Below are 20789 nucleotides of genomic sequence, written 5' to 3'. Positions count from 1 at the left end.
AGCGCTTCTCCAACTATCCTCCTTAGCTCGTTGAAGTTCGAACCCGCTGATTCATAAATGCGATGGGAATGAGGCGCCTGGCCTATAATGCCCCAGAGACAGAAAATTTGTAAATAAATATATTAGGGTTTGGCTAAAAGGTTTTCAGGAGTTCAGTTTTGAAAGAAAACTCAACATTCTCCAATGGAAAACAGACCTATTTCATGAAAAGCTTCATTTAGTCAAAAACCCAGTTATCCATGTAAATAGTTCCTCATGCAAAGGTATTCATTTCCTTTTGTCCCTGTATTTAGATTGCTTTAACATGCCCAGGATTATGATAGGTAGTAGAGACAATTTTAAAAGTTCATAGAGCATTACCCACCATGGTTGCCACTTGCCCTGCTTTTCATCTCTGAGAAACTTGGCTTGCATGATTAACTGAATGTGCAAGCTTGCATTTCATAGCAGGTGTGAAGCTGCATCTTGATTTGACATTGAGGTAGACAACATGTTGTAATGTAAATCTCTTAATTTGCAGCAAAAGGGCAAACATGTACAGCTGTCAACCACAAAGAGAGCTCAATATGTTTTGCTACAAGTTTCAATGGATAAACATAAATTGTTTACACAAATTTTTGACATGTTGCCATCATGCTCTTAATCCAAATCAATATGACCAAAATCAGATTTTTTGCTTCATTCTGTCGGGGTAAATCAGTTTCATGTGGCACAAGTCAGACTTGCGTTTACTTGATGGAAAGGTACATCAATTCATGATGATGGAAAGGGAGAATATTAATATGTTATCTGGTTTTGATTTTGTTAGTGTACCATACTCATTGGAACTAAATACAGTTTTCCAAGGCTGTACACCATAATAAGCATTTTAACATTAAGAAATTAATAGGCTATGGGCAAATAGTGGGTGCAGTTCCCCTTGGAGTTGGTACCAGTGACTTCAAAGGGAGCTGCTGCCACCCCCTCCAGGTCCCAATTGAACTTAGCAAATTCTGACTTACATGAAATAAGGATTCTGGTGCATAAAATAAAAATCACTATGTCTGTAAAGCACCTAGAACATAACACATGCTAATCATGCTGCATTAATGTATTACTGGAAGGCTTTTAGGTAACACTTACAGGAATAAGATGTTGGACAGAATATAATATCACAGCACATCTCAGGATTATTAATAAGAATACCTATAACATATCTTAGTGACTAAAGAGTAAAAGGACTGACTGCACACTGTGTGTGTGGACAGAAGGGAAGCTCATTTTCATTTAGTAGTAAGCAAACACATCTTCAGAGAATGTCCACAATATTCAGAGGACTGACTATAAGTGGAAATAGTTTAACACAAAAGTCAATCCTTTTTCCCCATCCTAGTTTTTCCTGAGCTTGCTTGCAGCTTTTCTGGAAAGGACTGGATTGTTCTCCACAGGAACAGTCTCACAGTCTGAGGAAAATTAGGCTTTTTTTTTTTTTTTAAATGAACAGACAGAAAATAGATCAGACCAAATTCTGCTCTCCACTGTGGCTCCCAGGTTTTACAGGAGTAGCACTAGTGTAATGGAACAGAATTAGGTCAATAGATTATTAGTGGTATTATACATAAAAAGAGTCATATAATATACACACCAAGGTGCAGTGTGATGCCCGAGTGCCCTGGGCACAGTGGTGCATAGGCAGGGCAGTGTCACTGGCTGAACTGCTGGTGGCACAGTAGTGGCTGGTCCAGTAACACAGCTGGTGCCCTGGTTGTCCCCCACACTTCATTACACTACTTCGCATATATATGGATTCAATGGGGATTTGAACTACTATAAGCTGAGAATCACAGGGTTGGTCATATAGAACTTTGTTAGAAAAAGTTCTAGAAACTATCAGTTGCTTGAAAACAGACTGTATACCTCTTGCTCTCAACCATTACTTACCAGAACATTCAAGTCCATTTCCTCTATAGCCCTGCTTACATTTGCACTTGAAGGATCCCTGAGTATTGAGGCACTCTGCATGAAGGTTGCACTTGTGTGTATCTGCAGCACATTCATTTATATCTAGGAAAAAGAATCATTTACTGAAAAAAACCACTATATTGGAACCAGTTTCATAACAACCCACCTGTATTTTTCATGTCCTTTTGGCTAGTTTTAGCATTACCATTAGATCAAGACCATCTTGAAACCAGCCACAACAACAGAATAAATGACCTTGAGACCACCCAAGAATGAAATCACCTTTGAGGTTGACCCTACTCCATGTAAAGTCAAGAGCAGCTTTTGGTTAATGATATCAGTGACAGTAGAATTGAGTCCTTTGTACATGCCACAAAATTGGCCTTTAAGGCAGCTTAAATGCCCTTTTGCACCGCTTTAATGGTGTTGCTATTTACATGCTTGGTGGTGTATTCAGCTTTAAATGACTTGTAACGTAGCAAGGTAAATTCCTTCTGAGGTGTTTTAGTTTGCTACCTAACAAAGTGCAAAAGTGCACGGGGCACAGGAAGCTGACACACTTAGGGAAGCTCATGCTTGGTGGGCTTTCAGCACCCCATGCACAATCTCCACTGCCTTCTCCTGCTGCCAGCACACCCAACTGCCCTTATACCACCTTGCCCAGGGGCAAGTCAGCTGTTCTTGGACAGTCCCAGGTGGTTGGGATGGTGCACAGGGTACTGGAGCCTACCTGCCTCTCCTGCAGTGGGGGAGGGGGGGCAAGCTGCTGGCAGGCTGAGTAGTCCCTGAGCTGCAGAGGACCCCGGTCCTTCCCTCCATGGTGGGAGCACCCCCCAGGTGGCACTTACCCGCTGGCGCCTGGCTTGGGCAGTCCCAGGGTGCATTACTGCTGCAGAGGGAAGCACTGGGCCTCGTGCAGCTCAGGGACTGCTCAGCCTACCGGCAGCTACCCCCTCTCCCCCTGCCCCCTCACTGCAGGAGAGGCAGGTAGGCTGGGAGAAAAAAAAAAAAGGATTGGGCCCCCTCACCCACATACACACAACGGGGTGTAGTGTTCCCTAATTGAACCCAAGGTTTAAATTCGGGGAAAATTAAACCTCCGCTGCATGTACAAGCACCTTTAGACTCTAAGTATTGTTCTGCTAAGAGAATAAGTACAGCAGTGATTATATGCAATTTCTTAGTTCCCAATTTGCCTGACAGCACCTCTAAGTCTAACATCAACCACGTTGAAAGTCACAATCGCAGAACTGTGCCTTGAGACTGTAAGACTATACAGAAGCTACCTCATGTCCTTGTGTTTGTAAAATGCCAAGCATAGATATGTAGCTGTAGTAAAAAAATAAAATTATTAGGAAAACATTCAGTAAAATCCACTATGTTAAACTGATATCAGCATGTTTAAACAACGACAGTAACTTTTATTTTCTCTGCTTTACTTGATTTTACAGAGTGGCACAAGGGCTTTTCTCATTACAACCCACATGAGGGAGCTGAGTTCTTATGCAAACCCTGTGCACACATGTAAAAGTTATGCCAGTATTAAATTATGCTGACATAAGATGTTCCAACATAACTATTATTTCTATCTGATCTGACACCGGTGGAAGTTGAGCAAATATGCTGTAATTTTAATCTTCTTCTGTTCAAGTTCACAGTTGTGCTTTAACTCATACATATCAATATAGGCACAGACAGTTAGTTACATCAGAACACCTGATGCATGTTATCAAAGGGCAAGCCCCTCGCTCTCTCCTTTTAAAATAATAAGTTTTACACCCATTCATATTTTATTTAACCATGATTTATTTTTAGCTGATAAAGGAAACAAGCAAAGAGACCTCCACCTCAAAAGTTAGTGCCAGTGAGATTCAGATTTACAAGTTTGACAGAGTTCTAGCTTTTAACCAGGCCCATTAAACCTCATCATTTTCTCCCATGCACACACATATATCTGAAACTATAGGCTATTTTTTAGGTTTCAATGCTCTTGCAGGATTGAGTACAGCAGGAGTATAACCCAGACTTCAGCCTCCTGATCTGCTTTAACAATATCCCAAAACAAAACATGAGTTTTCTCTTGTATGGGTTTACTGTTAATCCAGTTCCCTCTGGCCCTTGCGTACAGCATTATTAGAGCAATGTTTTACAATGCCTGCTCTAACAACTAAACTTTTGCCCTTCTTAAAAAATCCTGGGGGTCAGTGGGAGGTACTAGTTAATGGAATGCAATGAGGGATATTAGTTTCATCTGTTTTCGCATTTGACATGTGTAGGAGCTTCAGAGATGGTACCTGGATACTAAATGGATCTGCAAAATAATTAGAATCTGTAATTTCCAGGCAGTTATTTTTTTTCTTGCCTGTGCTATATATACACCTCGTTATAAACAGGCAGCGACATCAGGATTCACTTCACTGGTTAGATCAAAACATGACTATGTGAATATGGTTGTATACCATGCATTGTATGCCAGGAGAATACAAATAACCTTTCAAATAGCATCCTTAAATCAATCCGAATGCTCTCTTGCAGTCATTTGTTTCCTTGTCATTGCAGACTGCACTACAAACTACTGAACATCTTTTATGAAGTGCCTAATGAGGTCTTGGCAAGATAAGACACAAGCATTGCAGGTCCTATTGTAAATCATTACTGATATTAGTAAATGTAGCTTATCTGTCATCAGGCTATAGAAACTACTCAATATCCCAAGGAGACTTTAAACAAATTTTTGTTTTTGAGCCATTCTTCCAAACAGAAGCCAATATATGTAAAGCAATGACAGGAAAAATGTATGTTGTAGGAAAGGGAAAAGACAAGCAAACCCAGTTCCTACATCTTACCTATACAGCCATAACGGCCATTGGCATATTTCAGTTCATAACCAATCTGGCACTTGCAATAGTAGCTTCCGAAAGTGTTGACACATCTGCGGTTATAAGAGCAAATAGCTTTCCCAGTGGTGCACTCATCAATATCTAGGAGTGAAAAGGGAATTTGGTAAGGTCAAGGAGAAGACAAAGGTCAAGGAGGAAGCAAAAAGTGATGTCATTTGCACAAGGGTCACAGTTTATTGAAGTCACAAGGTTCAAAATGTTTATGTTAAATAAAAAATAACCAGTGGCTTTTATACTTGGGGATTGTTTTGCATCTGGTTACATGAAATAAATGGAGACAGTTTAGTCAATTTAATTGGGAACTTGGAGAGCTGCTATGTTAAATGACAGGCCATTTGAAAGACTGGCAGACAACAGCAATTCTTACCATTAGGGATAGTAGTTTGTCCCACAGCCAAGAGTTGGGTGGGAAGGGGCTTCACAAATTCTGTGACTTCTATGCTCTGAGTAGAGGGAGGAAATGCCAGATGATATGATTTAAGAGAAATAGGGAGAGTCAGGGAAGGAAGGAAGAGCAAAATGTCTTTTGTTCATTTTCTTCCACTGCTCCTTGGAGGGCTAAATCATGAATCGATGAGACGGAAGTTCCCATTATGACTAGAATGTGAGTATACACGCTGAGCCATAAATCCCAGGAGAGCAAACGGGACTTACCCTTTTTAATCAATGGGAGAGAGAGATCCTGACTAGATATAGAAAGGCTGGAAAACCCAACAAGGAAAAAAGTTTGAGAATCAGTCCTCCAAAACTGGTTTTAAGTGGTTAAATGTTACTAATTTCATTTTAGTAACAAACTGCACATGCCTGTACATCTGGACATGGCCTCTGAGTATGCTATGAATTCCTTGTTTTTAATTAGCATCTCTTTTTCCCACAGAGGAGGTCAGAGAGCAACATTTTCATAGATTTCATAGATTTCTAGAGTTGGAAGGGACCTGGTAGATCAGAGGTGGGCACTTATTTTGGGCGGAGAGCCGCTTGATGAGTTTTGACAAGCTGTCGAGGACCACATAGGTAGCCCCACCCCTTCAGCTGCCCCACCCCCTGGTCCCCATCTTGGGACCGGACGTCCCATCCCTTGACCCCTGACCTTTGCCACCAGAAGCCCCGCCCCCTAGCCCCTGACCTTTGTCCCTCCTCTTGCACAACTTACTAGGTAGCAAGGGGTTGTGACCCCTCTAACATCCTGCCCCAGCAGTGGGGTTTTAGGGACATCAGACCTCCCCCAGAATTTTTTCCCTACCTGTGTCAGCTGGGCCAAAAGGAGGAGGCTCCGCCGCTGCTTCTGCTGGCCAGTGCCGACCCAGCCGGGCTCCTCCCATCCCCAGCAGCATGCGGCTAAGCCAGCTCCTCACATGCTGCTGGGGACGGGAGGAGCCCAGCCGGGTCTGCACCGGCAGCGGAGCTGTGTGCTGCTTGGGATGGGATGAGCCTGGACGGAGTGGCAGAAGCTCAGCTGCACTTTCCCCCGGCCTGCACCGGTCAATCCTGAGTGGCACATGGCTCTGCCGCCGGATCTGCTGGCCGGTGCTGACCCAGCCGGACTCCTCAGTTCCCCAGCAGCATGTGGGAAGCTGGCTTCAGCCGCATGCTGCTCCAGATGGGACTGGCCCGGCTGGGTCTGCACTGGCCAGCAGAAGCGGCGGCGGAGCCGTGTGCCGCTCGGGACTGACTGGTGCAGGCAGAGGGAAAGTGCTGCTGAGCCCCTGCCGTTCTGGCTGGGCTCATCCTGTCCCAAGCAGCACACAGCTCCACTGCCACCTCTCCTTCCTGGTGCTGACTGGGCCGGAGCTGCGGCCCAGCTGCTGCTTCCCCTCCCCAGTGCAGGCCCAGCCCAACCCTGCACGGCCCGAGCGACACAGCACAGGGAAATGCTGCCCAGGAGCCGCTTTCCTGGGCTTACCTGCAGGGCAGGGCCCTTTCCAGTCCCGTGCAGCAAAGCAGAACCCGGCCCAGACTGTTTCCCCTCACCGGCGCCACAGGTTCTGGCCCAACCCCCCACCCCTCTCAAGCTGCAAACCTGGCCTGAGCCAGGGGTGGGACGAGGCCAGCTGGGGCAGGCTGAGGTCAGGGTTAGTTGCCTCACAACCAGAACGCAAGGAAACAGCCCAAGGTGCTGCAGCCAGCGGCTAGTGCTGCTGGAGGCTTTTAGAGAGGCAGCCGCCATTACATGGGTTTTGAAGGGGCTCTGCGAGCCAGAAGAAAGTTCTTGGCAGGCCACATCTGGCCCATGGGCTGTATTTCACCCACCCCTGTGGTAGATCATCGGGTCCAACCCCCTGCTCCTACTTCCGCTTATTCCCAACTCTCCTGTCCCAGGAACTCCTCTGTGCACCCAAAGAACCACAAACAAGATAACCCTGGCAGACCCACCATATCAAACTGTGGTATCCTCACTGAAGAGCTATCAGGATTCACAGAAACTAGCCTGAAACCACTTGTCAATCAAAGAGCAAGTTTTATACAACTCACCACAGAGTTCCTCAACAGAATCCAGAACATCAACCACCTCCCCAAGAAGGTTGTATTTTCAAGCATGAATGTCACCAGCCTGTACACTAATGGCCCACACTATGAAGACACAGTTGCCTGAAATACTTACAAGAACATGGATTACACTCAGATTTCCAGCAAGTTGCACAAATCCTCCACATTATCCTCACCCACCACAATTTCACTTAACACTGATATTGGTTTTATGGCTCATTGTAACCTACCTGATCCCCAAATTCTTCCCAAACATGAAAGGTGAGAAAGACCCTCCTCTTTTTTGATAGGCTTTGTATCAGTGGGTGCATCTACTCAAGCACTTTACTGTAGAGTTGATTAATTAGCACTGCAGTAAAGCATCACTATCTATACCTGTGCCCCAGAGCAGGTGACTGGTGCGAACTGCATTGGAGTTTATAACGTTGCCTTAATGGCATGTGTAGATGCCCCCAGTAATCAGCGATCAGGTACTTTTCTTCTGCTAAGAGTTTGTCTGCTATCCCTAAGAATCTTTTCCCCTCTCTTACAACTGTTTCTTTTACTATGCTGTCTTGGTTCTCATTGCTCAGACCTGGTGAAGAATGTCTTGCATTTGAAAGCTTGTCTAAGTCTAACTCTATACAGTTGGTCAAATAAAAGATATCATCCTAAGAAATCCATGGCTTTTGAAACATTCTGATGCAATTATTATATATAATACTATATTATACTATTACCTCTAAACCAGGGTTCAAATTATAGAGAAGCTTGAGGGGGATGACCCCCCCATAAGAGACAAGAACCCCCTCATGGGCTGTCAGCCTCTGGCTGCCCTACACCTTTCTAAACAATGCAGGTGGTAGCAGCAGTGGCAGCTCCTTCTGGTTGCCACTGTAGCAGATCCCCCGCCTCGAAGAGTTGAAGTGTAATTCAAGCCCTGTTCTAGACCATTCCTAGTCTTACTAGGATACAAGAATATGCTTTGGATACAAGAATATGTTTTTCTGGAAAACTAGAGCTCAGGTTTCCAAACTGGAGTATACAGGGTTTAGTTAAGGACTGTACTTGGAATTAATTGTGAAGGTAAATATTAGCACACGAAAGGTTAACTATCTGAGTTATATGCATGGCTCAGAAACGTAGCTGGATCACTACTAATATTAAGGCCTGAAATTAACTTTGAGGGCCAAAAAAGCAGGAGTTCCTGTACCCAACAAAGAGATTAAATGTATATCTATTTATAGTACTTATATACCTTTCACTATTTGCTGTCTGAGCTTCTCCCAGTCTTTAATATATTTATTCCCATAATATCTCTGTGAAGTAGGAAATTGCTATTATTTTTGATTGTGCAGGAAAACTAAAGCCTTGGACACATGTTAATTTGTAGAGTGCTTTTTGTAGTACTACAGAAATAGTGCGTCATGGGATGTTCACACATTCACGTCAGTGCTACGAATTCTCCTAATATCTACCTCAGCCAGGGGGTGATAAAAAACTGCTCCTTTGTTCCCGTGCCCCCTCAGGGGACCCTGTCAATGACAGTCTACCCAGTTCCCCTTCCCCAGCAGGGGAGAGGACAGGCTGTTTTTGACAGCCGCAGTTTCATTGCCCAGAGTGGTGATAGGGTTGTCTGATAGCATGCTGCCTCCCAGCTCACTAGTGACCAGAGCAGTGGCAAAGCAAAGCTTGCCCCAAGAGACTGTCATGGACCCAACAGATTTTTCTCCCTCCTCGCTTTGAGAGGGAAGTGGGGAGAGCAGAGCACAGTGGGATGCTAGGGTCCAAGAGACTCCCTATATCACTATATGCAGCTGTCCATGTGCTACATGTGGCACTACAGAGAAGTTCTTCTTTGAAACAGGTACACTTTTCTTGTGCATCCGCCATTTTTGTGACACTACATAGCATGAATGTATACCCGCTGACTTTCTGTAGAGCTGAAAGAGCTGAGCCACGTATCCATATGAGTTCACTCTATAGCTCTTAAAAGCAATAAAATGCTCTCAGGTCACATGAAATTCATATATGACTTGCTGTTGCAGCTGTGTGACAAAAGGTCAACTTATGTAGTTACTGTCCCTCTTTAGAGCAGTGTCTATGGGTAGAGGTGTACACAGTGCTACAAATGTAACGTGACCATGGCCCAAATAACACGTCCACGGTCACATGAGGGGCGCCTATACACAAGTGCAGAGGCTGCTCCAATATGGCAATTGCTACGCTCCAGCAACGTCCTGTGTCTTGTGTATCAGTGTCCCCATGCTTAAAATAGCGGCAGGGGCATTTTATCTAAAGCTCATCAAATGAGCTTTAGTTCAAGCACCCTCACCACCAGTTTTAAGCTTGGGGATGCAACAAACACAAAACAATAAAAATGGATGTAAGAAAAACTAATAGAAAGATTTAGGGCTTCTTCTAGACCTGTCTGCTATATTTAAATCCAACACTTCCTGAATGCCTGACTTCAAAAAGCTCTTAAATAATTCAAACTGTTAATAATAAAACTACAATGGGTTGCTGGATAAGAGAATACTGCTGATACATTAAAAATGGGCCATCACATATTAATTTCATTTCTGAGCAGAGAAATAATATTCCCACCATAGCACGTTTATTGTTTGGAAGCTGAGCCACGTATCCATATGGGTTTACTCTATAGCTCTTAAAAGCGATAAAATGCTCTCAGGTCACATGAAATTCATGTATGACTTGCTGTTGCAGCTGTGTGACAAAAGGTCAACTTATGTAGTTACTGTCCCTCTTTAGAGCAGTGTCTGTGGGTTGATAAGTAATCTTTTTCTTGAAAGGTTGTGCATAATTTTGTTTTTGCTAATAAAGTTAAAATTAATTTCTTGTCTGTTTGATATGTTAATTAAAACTCTCCATGATGCAAAATATTCTTTTGGCTGTAGTGTTCATTCATTTAAAATGTTTTGCTCAGCAACATCTGAAACTAAATAGCTACTGTTATTTCCCTGTTTCTCTGGGACATCCCATCCTAAGCTTTCTTTTCATAATCTACATGTGACTCCAAATTGCTTGTAGTGTGACAAGATACCACTGTGATGGGTGCAATAAAAATGAGAAATAGTCCATATCACCTGTATGTTAGAGACATTTTAACAAGTAATAATATTTGTAGAAGGGACAGTCTTTCTATTGTCCTGTCACCAAGTGTAGGAAATAACATTTTCTCACTTTTTCATTTCAGTTTTCAAAAGTTGCCTAACTAGACTGGAAGTTTTACAAATTCTTCATTAAAAGTATTTGAGAAATTTCTGACCACTTTCCCCCTACAAAATGCTTATTTGTTAAACAGAAATGGTATGATTTGGTTTTGGTATATTTTCCAACCCAAAAGAAATGTTGAAAATGTTTCTAAATTGTTAAGACATCACATTCCAATATCTTTTAATGCAAATTTTAGGTTTTCGCTTTGAAGAGGGTTTTCATGTCAAGTTTTACTGTAAACTAAAAAAAAGAAAGGCCAAACTAGAAACAAAATATTGGGACTGAACTGAACCAAAACTCTGTTCAGTTTTCCAGTTTGGGAATAAACTTAAGGCCTTTTGTCCTTAATCTTTCAGTCATTCCTAACAGTGAATCCCCAAATTCTGTGAAGCAAACATTGTGTACTGAACATCTCCATTGTGGACTCAGCTGTGGTTTAGTCTGGAGCAAGGGGCCATGTTTTATTATGCTGGTCTAGGTGCAGTCTTAATCCTATGATTCCCAGTCTACTACTTCTGTTAAATTTGTAACATGGGGAATTATAAGCTCTCTACATTATGCAATTAACCTACATGTCCAGTGTATAAGTCAGTGCACTGACAGTGTAGAGCTAAAGCTCTGTTCACTTCCTGGTATGAGCAGCCCACATGTGTGTACAGGAATAAAGGGTAGAATAGACCCCTGACCCCACTGTCCAGTTGTGTAAGCCTGGCCACAACCTAGTAGAGGAGAACACTGTTTCCTGTTTTCTCTTTTTTAAGGAGATGATATAAACATGACTCATCCAAGAATCTTAAACATTTCTTCTGATTTGAAAAGTGATTTAAACATCATGACACGTATGTTCTGCTCTGATCATGTAAAATTTCAAAGCCATGTGGATATATGATGGATCTCTGAGCAACAGCAACCCAAGCCTTCTATCGGTATGTAGTTTAAGGCTGTTGATAATTGGGACTGCTGAGTTTGCCACTTGCTCTGTATTCTGTGGAAGAGTCCTGATTTTGGCAGGTTCACTCAACATCCAGAAAATGATCAAAGTTGTTTAAAGATGTTCATTTAAGTTCAGTAAGAAATAGCCCTTGCCCTTTTAGGTTTCACAATGTGGTGGTCTTGCCTTATACTACAGCATTGAACTGAGAAATCAGATTGCAACAGAATAAGCCCACAATTGCAGTTTCACATAACAACTCCCTAGACAATGTGACATTAAGGCAAGGCCTCTATACCCTGCAGCAAAAATCAGATGAATTGTATTTACAATGTACAGTTCATATAACACAAAAAATTCATAGTTCCATTTTCTGGTAGGAATTTTTCTGTCTAACCATATAAGGTAAATTGAAAGAATTGGTATTTGATTTGAGATGGAAGCTATTCTTTCATTTAATATCCCAAACTATTTTAAAATAAACACTCTGACCCTACTACAAAAGAAGCAGTCATTTGTCAGGGATGGGACTGGCCATAGAATAAAACTATAGTGTCCTTTAATATTCAAAATAGTATGGATAATTACATTGAAAAATAATATAAGGCTCTAACCTGGAGCCTACAGGAAGAGCTCAGTACTAATTAGTTTTGCCCCAGCTTCAGTTCAAAGCCCTTTAAGATGTAGGACTTGTTCTAAATCAGGGGTGGGCAAAGTCTGGCTCCCAGGCTGGATCAGGCCCATGGTGGACTCTATTTCCCAGCAGCCCCTGCCTGTATCATTGTGGCAGATTTCCATGGAGACCCCAGGAGTGGCAGGGGTGTGACAGCGGGGGCCAAGGTTTCCATGGAGGCTGGCCCCACCAGAACTGGCAGGGCACACAGCTGGGTGGGGAGCTGCTCCGGGGCTAGGAACTTGTGGCAGTGGCAGCATGCTCTGGAGCCTGGGCAGAGCTGCGATCCACTGCCCACATGCCCCATGCCCTAGACAGGGGTGTGCAGGCAGTGAATTGCAGCTCTGCCCTGCTCCGAACCATTGTCACCTACGCAAGATCCCATCTCCAGCCCTGGAGCAGCTCCCCACCCAGCTGGGGCCAGTCTCCATGGAAACCCTAGCTCTTGGGTCTTCCATAGAAACCTGCTGCAATGATGCCGGCAGGGACTGCTGTTAAATGGAATCCGGCCACCGGTCAGACCTGCCATTTTGTCCACCTCTGTTCTAAATGGTCCTGTAGAAAAAAAATTTAGAAGGCAAAAATACACCCCACCAAACATACCTATACATGTTCTTCCATTAGGTCCCAACTGAAGTCCGGTTGATGGACATAGACACCGCACATCCCCTTTGATTTCTTCACATCCATACTGGCAGTTCACCATGGCACATGTCCTGGAATCTGGCAATAGAAGTGCTCGTTAGACTGGAATCAGACTAACCCATTTACTAAATTAGCTTTACATTTAGCAAAACAAAATACTCACATTGTTCTTAACAACTGTTCATTGCATTGATTATGCATCCATAATAATACTCAATAGCACAAGAGATGTATCTACATGTCTGCCACACCAATATAGCTATTTCTTCTCTTTCCTCTTTGTTTTTCTTATTCCTTTTCCCCTTCCTTTCTCTTCCACCCATGTATTCTTCAGTGTCTTATTATTCCCTCTCTCAGATTGTAAGTTCATGGGGTAGGTATTGCTTTTTGACCTCTTGCAGGGTCTGATCAAGTATAACAACATGGTACAGACAAGTAAAACAACAGCTCTACCTTGCAAAGATGCAGCTCTCCAAACTGATAGAAAAATAGAACTCTCTGAGTCACTGCTACCAGCATTACTACCAGATTACTGTTTTAGCACAAGTTGGGTAAAATCTCCTTAAAGCTGGTAGATGGAACAGTTATGCTTTATTCAGGAAAAAATGTAAACAACAATAAAGCTCCTTTGTGGAAGAGAAAGCTGAAACAGCAATCACCACCTAAAACAAGTCCAGTTAGAAATCTGAGCAACGTAAGTGAAAGATTTTGACTGAGAGACTCATACTTTTTGGCCAGGTACAGACATTACACTTTTACCGGTATAAGTGATCAGAAACTGGTCTACACCCATAACAGAACAGATGTTCGGCACACATGAACTAGTTTAAAAATCAGGGAGCCCAGTTTGAGATTTGTCCTCCTCCCCTCCAAGGGTGAATGAGTGTTATGTCCACCACTGATCTAAACTATGACACTTACAGAAAATGGTGCAACTTAAATCGATTCCGCCTTGGGCTTTTTGAATGTCTGTACTTAGCCTTTGAGTGCACTCTATACAGGCATAGATGAAGCGACACTGAAGCACAAAAAGAGACACCTGGGAAGCTCCAGAGACAGGCAGAAAAGCATTAGCGGTGTGATCCTGAGAAAAGGCAGAGAGAGCATGTTAGGACAAATTTTTGGTCTGAGAAATACTTGTAACTATGAGCAAAGGAACTCTTTCCTGTTTCATTCCTATCAGGTTTTGAGAAAAAGGAGCTGTGTGAATATTTTTGTAAATAAATAGAATTATATCAAGGAAATACCAGATTCATCATTCAATTCACCCCCTATTTGGAACAACCCACTAAAACCTGAATATTAGCCAGTTGTTTGTGTTAAAAGATTTAATGATTTGATGTACAGAAAAAAGGGGGACAGACTTACTCAGTCTATAAGGTGCATATCTACCCTGCTTTCTGCCTAACTTCAGTTTAACACAACTAACTAATTCTCTATGAGAAATATTGCCACTTTCAGAATCTGAAAGTCTATAAACAAGCCAAATATGTGCATATGTGCATGAATGTAATATATGCTTCTTGAATGCATAGGTTACATACTCCTGTTAGATTTTTTCTTATGCTAAAATTCATTTTCATTTTTCTCATGCTAAAATCATTTGTTTACTCTCTGAAGAGAAGTGATAAGTATCACTGAAGTCACTGAAGCATAGATGAGAACACTCACCATGGCACTATATAGAGAAGATCAACAAATTTGAGGGATTATAAATAATATTTCAGAACATAAGACAACTTTACAGTGACAAAGGACAGAAAGAAATTCTCTAGAACATATTATTCTACAGTTGTCTGTGATGGACCAGATGGAGCACTAGCCTGATCCCACAAAACAATTCTTACCAAACTTAGATAGTGGATTTAATACAGCAGCACTTAACCTCTGGCCCACAGCTCTGTCTCATCTAGCCCCCAGCGCTCCCAACAGGTCTGAAATTTGGCAGCAAGGAGCACTGCTCCCCCACTGCCATATTTCTGAGCCCCAGAGGCCAGTTGACATGACTCTGTATGCTGAATCAGTTTGGCATGTAGAGACAGGGGTGTGGACCTAACTCAGTACAGGTGGGACTGGGCAGTGGGACCTATCTGGTATGTGCAGGGCAAGGACAGAAGGCTTGATGCAGTGTGTGGGGCCAGGACCAGGCCAATGGACCCAATCTATTGTATGTGAGGCCAGGGCCAAGATGGTGGACCCAGTCTGGTGTGCAGGGTCGAGACTAGGGCAGTGGGCCAAATTCAGCATGTGGGACCAGGGCCCAATGCAGTCTGTCAAGCTAGGACCATGCATAGCAATATGCCCATGTGCCAATCTTGCACCAGATTGGGCCCATGGACTGAGCCTGTGAACTGGATCCAGCCCACAGACCACCCGTGCACCACTCACCCAGTCCACAGCTTGGAAAGGTCTAGGCACCAGTGGTTTAATACAGTCCTCTGACATTTTTATTTTGTGAACTGCTTTACAATGGAGACATTCTTTTCATCTTTACCTTTCCTCCTAGCTCTATAGTTCTTAATACTAATTTACATATGGGTCTATTCTTGCTAAAGAAAAGGGACCTAGTGAATGTAGCTGTGGAGATTTGTATCCCTGAAGATTTCACCCCCCAAAAATTTCACCAATGCTGGCTTCCAAAAGTCAGTAACCTCAGTACTAACTGGAAAAGTAAAAATAAGTCTTGTGGTCTTAATTGTAGTCTCAGAGAAGTGCTACTTCATTTTATAAGCATGTTAGTTTGCACCCAAAACTGAGTCAAAATTAGTAGAGCAGAGAGGACAGGGGACCTTTTGGATGAACTCACAAGGGTATTGGATGTCAGTTTGAAATACAGATGGCTGAAAAAACAGGGTTTTCAGTTGATAGGAAATGACTTAAAAATTGATTGTGCACTGAACCAAACTGAAACCAAAAGTTTGTTTCAATATTCTGCAACCAGAAAGTCTGATAAAACTTGCAAAGACAGTGTTTCTAAAACAAAATACGTCCCCCAGGCCCTGCAGATGCCCACTGTCATTAGGTTTTACATATAGTTTATAATATAAGATACATAATATATAAATCTGTAGAACCTGTCGAGGACCAGACACTGATTTCTTGGGGTTAGAGATGGCTCTTCACAAACCCCTGAATTTAAAATGCTCACAGTGCAGGCTAATTTGGGACCAAACCATTCTTTGCTACAGGCTAACTTTTGCCCTTAGATTTACATATTACATTTCTACCATTTTTAGTGGAAGTTGGGTATCATGGCATGGTAGATTGCCCTAAATACTACTGGATAGGTTTTTGCTTTCAGACAGAAAATGTTTTGGGCCATGCTAAAAAAGAACTCTAGGGTCACAAAGACTCATGGGTGACTCTTTAGAGCAACCTTATAGCAGACTGCACAGCAGTTTTACAATCAGTTTAGAAAATTTTGTTGTTTGGCAACTACTAAAAAACCCCTCAGAACTCGGACGTGAAGGTCATACCTCCACCATTAAGCAGGGGTATAACGTGTGCCAATGGGTTCTGCTCAGCTGAGATGAAAGATTGGCATGCAACTGAATATAAAGCAATAAATGCAACAGCATCAACCTCTTCCTAATACAAAGCTTGGCAGTCTCTCTGTACAGTGACAGGCTCTATAGCTCCTGGAAAACCATTCCAGTGCATACTACCCAACAATACCAGTGCAGACTACCCCAGAGTGACAAATCTGGTATTCTGTCCCAGCTTGAAGTCCTGACTCTGTAGCAAGGACACTGGAAGCTCATAGCCCTGGCTCCAACTAAGCCACAGAACCCAAGGAATTAAACCCTAGTTAGAGCTGGGACTCCCCAGGCTTTCAAGCTCCATCCTCCAGGAAGACAGCGTTGAATGGCTGTCATAGCTCTTTGCCCTGAAATCCCAGGATCCTGGCCCTATGTTTTGTGGGTCTGTCCCAGAGCCACAGATCCTGCATTCCCACCAGGGGGATTGCCCTAGGGCCTGTGTTCTTCCAAGGTCCCTGGCTTTGGAGCAGATCCAGCAGCTGAACTGCTCCCAGGCTGCAGACACAGAGTTTACTTACTGTTATGTATTTATTTATTTATATGCTGCCCTTCCCAACAGAGGCTCAGGGCAGTGTACGATAAGAAAAACAGAATAACTTAAAAGCAGGTGAGCACACAAGAGGGCCAAAACAATTTAAAAGGGAATTGGAACATCAGATAAAACAGAAACTCCCTAAAAAATAATCTCATCCTTGTTCTGTTCAATAATGCTTACCCAAAAAGGAAATTCTTACAGTGTTTCCAAAAGCTCAGGCTGAGGCTTCCCAGGCTTTCAAATCCAACTTCCAGGACAAAAAGCCTTTTTTGTTCTTACAGCTTTTCCAGGGTCCCCAGCTTCAGGATTGACCTATAAGGTGGGCTCCTCAGAGTGAGAAGCCCAGGATTCCAGGGCAAATCTGCCAAAAGGTCCGTGTCTATGTGGTGCATCTGCTTAAGGGTTACAGACCCTGCAAGTCCAATCTACAGAGCTGGGGCAGGCTGCCAGGAGTGGTTCTGCAGAACCCTGCATTGGATTTAGTGCAAACTTGTCAAATGCAAGATGTTTTAAACAAAACATTTCAAGCTCATTGAATGAGTATTTTATGACAAAATTTTGTGCCTTGAAAAATTTCCATTCTGTTCTAGTCTGAACTTCTTTAAGTCTGCAAAATGTGGTTGGATAGGAAGAAACTTTCCATCAAGCACTGACTTAGAGGAAAATGAGGAAGCCAGTTAGAAAAATGACAGCTGAATAAATGTGCATAGACCTATTACGATAACTGTATGAAGGGTGTAAACACCAGGAAAAGGTCATGGTTCAGGGTGGTGTGAAAAGACATAATAAAGAATAATTGAATTAAAATAGGTACAGGAAAATGCAGGCTAAGTATCAAGGGAAAATCATATATTGTGGAAAAATCTTCCAGGGGAAGAACTGCCAAAACCATTGCTTGGATCATCTAGGATTGTACTGGACAGATATTAAATTGGCACTTTCACTCTGGGTAGAACAAGATCATTCCAAAGTGTGAGAACATAAGCTATTAAAAAAAACGTTTATTAAGTGCTGTGAAAATCACTAAGCCCTCCTCGAGATGTTACAGGTACCATACAATTAACTGGCTTAACAAAGACCAACTACATGTGCAAAGTAGCTATCGCACAATTAAAAGCTCCAACCAGCTATGAAGTTAGACTTTGAAAATATGTACTAATTTTATAGCTGGTTGCTATTGAGCTTTAATTTGCATGTGTAGCAGGGTCTCCCCTGAAGCTGGGAGCTCTGTCAGCTGACAGGACCCCCAGCTGCAGGGGTGAGTCTTGCCCACTGTGAAAACCCCAAGCCCTGAGGATTGCAACTACTGTGATACTCAAGGCTGGAGGTGGGGCGGGGAGTGTGGTACATGAAAACCCCAGCCCACATGGGGCTCTCAGTCTGGCTCCTCATGTCTAGCCAGGACTGAGTCCTGCAACTGATGGGGGTCTCAGCCCTGACTATGCCTCATGTATACCCAGGACCATAGTTTCATAGTTGGTAGGGTCGGAAGGGACCTGAGCAGATCATAAAGTCCGACCCACTGCCATGGGCAGGAAAGAATGCTGGGGTCAAATGACCCCAGCTAAGTGATTATCTAGCCTCCTTTTGAAGACCCCCAGGAGCTCTGCAACTCACAGGACTGTCAGCCTCAGCTGTACCTCATGTGCCCCCAGGACCAAGAGCCCTGGAATTGATGGGACTCACCCCAGCTGCCCTACATGCACATCCAGAACTGAGAGCTCCACAACTGATAATCAGTGAGGCAAAGCCAGGGCTGAGAACCCTTCAGCTGTGGGTTCTCTTGGCCCTGGCTGCACAGGGCTCCCGTAGCTGGGATCCCCCACAGCAAAGGGGGGTCTCAGCCATGGGAGGCTGCTTCTTGCCAGTGCAGGTGGAGCCCAGGATTGGGTTCCCCTTGCACAGGCAGTATGGCATGATTGGACCTTGTATGAGATCCCACAATTGCTCCTTCTGCCATGTACATGTAGCATGGCAGGAGGCACGATTATGTGGATCACGTATTAAATCAAATCACGCCTTTACCTGCACATGTTGAGGGGGCGTAAGACAAAATTACTCTGAATTCTAGACAAGGACTTGTGCACTGATACCTTATTTAAAGGGTCTGTTTCTCTAAAATTCATCTAGAAACTAAAAATGCATGCATGGCTTGATTTAATTTATACTTTTTAAAATGTTGATAAGGAAGAGCACATCCTTCAATGCAGAAAGCATTGGAGAACTGAAGCCTAGGTCCCCGTCACAAATAAATTAGCTATCAGTAAGTAAAAAGCACTTGTTTAATATTATCTGTTACTTACTTGCACATGTGCCATCTGGCATGAGCATGTACCCATTGAGACAATAGCACTTGTAGCTGCCGTGAGTGTTCATGCACCTGTGCTCACAGGGTCGTGGTTTCAATCCACATTCATTCAGATCTGCAGAAATCATTGGAAAAAAATGAGTGCAAGGATTTTTGTGTTTGTTTTAAAGATCTATATATTTATAACATTGCCTCATGTCTTCAAATCTCCAAAGGGAAAGTCGTGGGATAGAGAGTGAGCCAACCCCTCGTCAGAAAGGAATTTAGCAGACCATCTGGCTGAGTGAGTGATAGGAGAGTTAATGTGTACAGCCTGCTGCACCTGACAAACTTCAGCACAGTGTCTGGAACCATCAACTGCAAAGAGTGGGCACATCTACATGTCGCCCTACAACAATGTTGTTACTGGGCCATGCTTTAGTGCTTCCTCTGAGGTGCATGGTTATTTTTAGCCGCTACTTTGCTATAGTGATGTGTTAAAATGAGGCAGCTTGCCTCTGTGGTGAAGTAGCAGCTGGTGATGTGTGACACATGACCACTATGTTGCTGTAGCACGTTGCTACAGTAAGGTAGGGTGACGTGCCCAGTGAGGAGAAAAGCTGCAGCCTCTGTGACTGTAGGGGACAGGAGTAGGAGCAATGGCCTCAAGCTGCAGCACAGGAAATTTAAGTTGGAGATTTGTAGGAACTTTCTGACTATGAGGAAGACCATTGGAACAGGCTACCTAGGAAACTGTGGAATCTGCCGTCTTGGAAGTTTTCAAGAGCAGGTTTTAGACAGATCCTTAGCTGAGATGGTTTAGTCAAGGATGATCCTGCCTTTAGCAGGAGGCTGGACTAGATGAACTTCTGAGGTCCCCCTTCCAGTCCTACTTTCCTATGATCTATGGGCATCTTTACACATGCTCTGGGGTGGGGGGGGTGCACTTTAATTAAATTAGCTCTTGCTCAGTTTTCACATCTTAGCTGAAAATGTCTAAGTCCCCTACCCAACCTCCATGCCAAAACAAGAATGAAAACTAAGCATAAAAGTCTAAGAATATTTAGTCAGCCTGAGATAAAATTGACTAAAGGATTTCAAGGGACAAATATCACCTGTATTATTCTTATGGCACAAATGCCTGAGAGAATACAAGAGACTGTGTTCTAGAAATTGTCTGATTCTGTGACGGCAATGATTTCTCTAAGCAAGCTTCTAAATCCCATTCTCAAAACATTCCAACAGAATTTGGATAGGACAAGAAAGAAATCATATAATTTTCAAGCTTTCCTATAATTAGCTGGTGAAGAAGGAAAAAAACCCTACTAGGTCTAGTTTGCATGGTGTAACATTCACTGCTGACAATGGAGGCATCAGTCTTGTTATATGTTTGTGCCTTCCATGGGCTGTTTGACAACTGTTCTTTTCCTCCCTTGAAACCTCTTTAGCAAGTGAACAGTTAGAGTTCATTTACAAACTTTTTGAGAAGATTCTCAAGGAGCACATCTGTGATGGGCCGGCTTCAGGGATGATGCTCAAGGGCAACCAGCACGGTTTCATTAGGGGCAGGTCATGTCAGACCAACCTGATTGCCTTTTATGATCAGGTCACAAAGGCAATGGATGCAGGTGTTGC

General features: G+C 43.2%; 1 protein-coding gene across 1 annotated transcript in view; it reads right to left on the bottom strand.

Annotated features, from left to right (window-relative positions):
- The window catches only part of EGFL6 (EGF like domain multiple 6), a 105806-nt gene that overhangs the window by 36457 nt on the left and 48560 nt on the right, over positions 1-20789 (bottom strand). Inside the window, exons 4-7 of the mRNA XM_019525116.1 lie at positions 19171-19290; positions 12752-12871; positions 4788-4922; positions 1921-2043 (exon numbers count right to left, since the gene is read on the bottom strand). Of these exons, the coding sequence (XP_019380661.1) occupies positions 1921-2043; positions 4788-4922; positions 12752-12871; positions 19171-19290 (498 nt within the window). The remainder of the gene's footprint in view (positions 1-1920; positions 2044-4787; positions 4923-12751; positions 12872-19170; positions 19291-20789) is intronic.

This window comes from Gavialis gangeticus, unplaced genomic scaffold, assembly GCF_001723915.1.
Source record: "Gavialis gangeticus isolate Ggan-Ray unplaced genomic scaffold, GavGan_comp1, whole genome shotgun sequence".
Classification (NCBI taxonomy): domain Eukaryota; kingdom Metazoa; phylum Chordata; order Crocodylia; family Gavialidae; genus Gavialis; species Gavialis gangeticus.
This window is presented reverse-complemented; position numbering and strand designations above follow the sequence as displayed.